This window comes from Lathyrus oleraceus, chromosome 3 (assembly GCF_024323335.1).
Source record: "Lathyrus oleraceus cultivar Zhongwan6 chromosome 3, CAAS_Psat_ZW6_1.0, whole genome shotgun sequence".
NCBI lineage: Eukaryota > Viridiplantae > Streptophyta > Magnoliopsida > Fabales > Fabaceae > Lathyrus > Lathyrus oleraceus.
The window spans coordinates 167,048,838-167,053,829 of NC_066581.1; the positions used below are offsets into that span (position 1 = coordinate 167,048,838).

The following is a 4,992-nucleotide window of genomic DNA, read 5'->3' on the forward strand; positions in this document are numbered from 1 at the left end:
GCCAAGAAAAAATCACCACCTTAGAAGGACCCCAACTCTTTCGGACTCTTTCCAACCCTCGGATCACCCAGGTCGACCCAACTTTCCTGCTAGGATCCAAAAAAGAAAGCCTAACATAGGAAGTCCTCGTCAAAAAGCCCATCGTTGGATCTAGAGTACACTCTCAGAAATCCTCCCAACCTTGTTCGACCTCCTCAGTTTTATAGCTAAATAACTCCACTAGAAGCTCTTCCTCTCAGATAAGGAGAGAACGTCTCCACCTAAAGTCCCAAACTCAAACCTCTCATACCCAGTTCCCCATTAACCCCACAACTAGAGACTTTTTCTCTAGGATGAGAAACAACCTCTCAAAAGAGACACACATTGGGAACATCCATACCCAAACATCATGCCAAAAATTAGTATTCAAGCCATCCTTAACCACCTTGGAACAAGAAGAGGTGAACCCGACTGATTGTTGATGTTGTGAGGAACGAGGAGGGAAAAACCCTCTTTGCCAAAATGATGTCTTGCTTAAACCGATCACCCTGTCGCTCAATGGTGAACCACAAACATGAGCTCCATATCTCGAAGAAACAATATTCATTCATAAATCCTCAATCTCCACTTACTTAACATCGTCAAGTTCACAAGTCTAGATACTTAACCCCTAAACCACCACAATCTTAGACTTGCACAAGCCCTCCCACTTCACATAAGTTACCTTATAACCCTCTTTAAGATGTACATCATTGAAGTTAAAGTTAACAAGTTCTTAAAACTTAAAAGGCATGAATGAGACCATAGTTAATTGTCAAGCAACCCAAGTTGAGTCCAAAGGCTTAAGTTTTTTATTTTTAATATTTAAAAAAAGGCTATTTAATTATCTCTAGATAATAGTTTCTCCTCAAAATAATGGAAGAAAAAACACATTTTAATTATAAAAAGTAACAAAAAAAAGGGCATTTTGGAGGGTATGTATCTTTCATATGCATAATTCTCCCCTTATTTATTGAAAAGATTTCTTTTCTTGCAACTTTGGTTTATCTTGAAACTTGCTACTATAACTAACCATTTTACACAAGCATAAATATTGTAGTAATTAAAATGTGAACCTCTCTTTATCTTCCTAACTATATATAAATACAAGGTACCAACCTTTCTGCCTACACCTTAATATTTCCAAACCTTCAATTATTATATACATTATTATCCACAAAAAATTTCATTCAACATGGGTTTGAGAGACATAGGAGCTTCACTACCTCCTGGTTTTCGTTTTTACCCAAGTGATCAAGAATTGGTTTGTCACTATCTTTACAAAAAGATCACAAATCAACAAATTCTTAACCATTCTTTGCTTGAAATTGATCTTCACATATGTGAACCATGGCAACTTCCTGGTAAAATTTTTTATTCATTTTCCAAATCTTCTTCATGCCTTCATCTTATTTATATAATCTTAATTATTTTTTTCATTAAATTTCTTGAAGATCTATTTTGATTGTCATATGATCTTTTCCCTTTTGTTGTTTTCCTTTTGTTTGTGTCTTTCTTACAACAAATAAAAAACATAAGCTATTGTTTCTTCATAAACCTTTATTGTGTTGTCTTCTCCTTCATGAATACTCTGAATCTCTGTAAATAAATAAAATAATAAAAAAAATTAATTTTAATAATGAATTTATGTACAAGATATATGCTTCATTAATTGATGTAGATTTTTCTCGTATAATTGTTTTTGCCTTTTGTATATAGTTGTCTTGTACTATAATACATTAATGAAGATGCAAATTAATGATGTTTTTTGAGTTCTACTCTCTACACGGTTTCTCCTCTGTCTTTTTCCTTTTATCTCATCAATTTTCTTTTTCCAGTTTAAACGGATTTAAAAAGCATTCAATTTTTGAAGATAATATTTATCCTGTTCTAGTAAAATACAAATTATGTGACAACAAATATTTACTTTAATTTAATTCAAATACATCAATACATTACATAAATAATATTATAAAAGATTCTTCATTTTGCACTACTAACGAATCAAAATCTACAATCACTATACACCATACAGTAATATTCTCGTACCAGAAATATATATATATATATATATATATATATATATATATATATATATATATATATATATATCCAATGATTGCAGTTTTTATTTTTCTCTACACCATGAGTCAGATTTTTTTTATTTATATAAGTTGATTGTTTTGTGATTTAATTTTGTGGATATAAATGAATTTTGTTGAGAGTTATTTTTAATGATATGTTATGAGTGTTCCTTCAATTTTACGTTTAAGATATATAAATTTTTGGCAACTATTATTATTTAATTGAACAAAGTTGACAAAGTAATACATTTTCATCAAGCAATCATAACTGTTGTCTTTAACAGAATTGTATTATTATAAAATAAAAAAAAATCATACGTGTATAAATACACATAGGCATGAATTAACTTTCTTTGATATGACTCTCTATCGATATGATTATGACTAGTTATTATTCATATTTTGTTTAGATATGTCACTGTTACTCTCTTCCCTCATGATTAAATATAAGAAAAGTTAATTTTTATATAAACAAAAAGACCTATGCATAATTTTTTTTTCTAAAGATTAATTAATTATTGTTCATTCAAAAGTAAAATTATAAACTGACATTAATAGTATTCTTATAGTTGTTTGATTAAATTTTATATTTGTTTCATAAAACTCTAAAGGTAAATTCTTATGATTTAATTAGACCTCCTCTTTACAATGAATGTTGTTTGAACAAAATAAAAATTATTTTAAAATGAATGTCGTTCTTTTAAAAATTAATTTTTCTTTTCTAATTATTATTAATATATTAATTTCAAATCATTATATTTTAATTTATATTTATGCTGATAAAAATACCAGGCCTTTTACAGATAATTGGTAAAGATAATATGGTAAAAATACCATGTCTCTTAACTAATTTATTAAAAAAAAATTAATATGTGTGTGAAAACTTTTAACAGCACTTATTTTGAAACTAATGTTATAGTTATAGTCATTCTAAATTTTTGAGAATTCTGTTTAAAATTTCAATTTAGATACACTTCAACTATGATAAAAGAGTTATATATATTTAGATATATTTTAAGGGAAATAAATGTGTAAAAAAATCTATTTAATTGCGATTAAATTACGACAAAATTTTGAATATTGTACACATTCTACCTTACAGAATTTGTTAATAATAGAAGCTAGTTGTAATTTGAAAATTTGAAAATTAGAACACAGCTGTGTTGATGTCATGAAACACTATGTTGGTGTCATGTTTGTCCGGCAAAATTTGGAAACCTAAACGTCATAATGAACAAGATGACATGTGATTGGAAGACAATTATTATTTCTAAAAATGAATTACTATTATTCTACCTTACCTTATAGTCACGTGCTGTGAATATACAGTTATTGAAATTTACTTATCAAGAAACTGACCCATCACGTGGTTGATATATGCATGCAGAGGTGGCAAAGCTGAATGCAAATGAATGGTACTTTTTTAGCTTTCGAGACCGTAAATATGCAACTGGATTTAGAACAAATAGAGCAACTATAAGTGGTTATTGGAAAGCAACTGGGAAAGATCGTGTTGTGTTGGATCCAATGAGTGAAGAAGTTGTAGGGATGAGGAAGACATTGGTGTTCTATAGGAATAGAGCTCCAAATGGAATTAAGACAGGATGGATTATGCATGAGTTTAGGTTGGAGACACCACACATGCCTCCTAAGGTTTGTTTTCTATCATATCTATCAATCCAAATTTGTTTTTATAATTTAGTAAATTTGAGTTTAAACCCTATCCTTATGTTTAATGTCTCTATATAGTTACTAACCGATAGAAATGTTCATGGTATGGTTCATGGAAAATCTGATCTGAACCGAACAAAACAATAGGAAAAATGGAATTGATTCAATTTATTCATAACTAAACCGAATCATAATTATTAGTTTGTTATATTGTTTTGAAATTTCAAACCGTACCTAATCGGTAGAAGTTAATTTTTCCCAAATCAAACAATTAATTGAAGAACCGTTAAGCTATTTTTAATTTTTAAAGAAAATGTTAAAATTTATTTTTAATATTTTTCATTTCAATTCAGTTACAGTTCGGTTTGGTTCAATTTTAGTTTTGATTCAGTTTTAAAAATTAATTTTGTAATATAGTTTGTTTTACTAATTAAACATATCGATTTGATTATTTTAACTTCTGTTTGATTAGACTATTCAGTTGAGTTCACCGATAAAAAACAACCTATGACTGATGTAACTTAACCGAACATTTTAGATTATATTTAGTAAGAAAAAAACTTATATAAGTTTCATATTGATTACATAGAACTAAGAATATTTTATAAATCCTAAAAAAACAATTTTTAAAATTTTAATGGTACAAAGTACGACATTGGATTTTTATAATATTGGTTATGCAATTGGATATGCACGACACGAGATACATTTTAGGGACATTTTAAATGTTAGGTGATGTTATATCCTAATGTCCAATTTGTCTCATGCACATTCAAATTGAGAGGGAGGTTTATGCATACATAATATAAATTGGGTTCATGGCTAGAGCTTGGAGAGCTGTCTCCTGATATATAAGTAATAAAATTATACAAATAATAACAATAAAAATGTTTAACATATGTAGGAAATGGGGAATGGGAAATATGTATATTAACTAAAAGTTAATAAGTTAAATAAATTGCATACAAGTAAGACTTGTTTTAACACCAAGTAAATTCTGAATTCTCATGTTGGACATTAACATCTTTAATTGAAATTTACTAAAAAATTCCATTTATTTTAAAATAAATTATTATAAAAAAATAATACGGCATTCAATGATTAGATGAAAGATGGGTATCACAATATTCACCTACTTTTAATATGATGATTTTTTTAAAAAAAATTAAGTTTAAATTACAACATAATAAAATGTTATATTGTAATATGTTCTATAATT

The 4,992-nt window shown here is 27.8% G+C and overlaps 1 protein-coding gene across 1 annotated transcript in view; it reads left to right on the top strand.

Annotated features, from left to right (window-relative positions):
* Nucleotides 1–1,081: 1,081 nt before the first annotated feature.
* Nucleotides 1,082–4,992, top strand: part of LOC127126032 (NAC domain-containing protein 21/22) — an 8,760-nt gene continuing 4,849 nt past the window's right edge. The window contains exons 1-2 of the mRNA XM_051054893.1: nucleotides 1,082–1,382; nucleotides 3,490–3,755. Coding sequence (XP_050910850.1) covers nucleotides 1,214–1,382; nucleotides 3,490–3,755 — 435 coding nt within the window. The 5' untranslated portion in view covers nucleotides 1,082–1,213. The remainder of the gene's footprint in view (nucleotides 1,383–3,489; nucleotides 3,756–4,992) is intronic.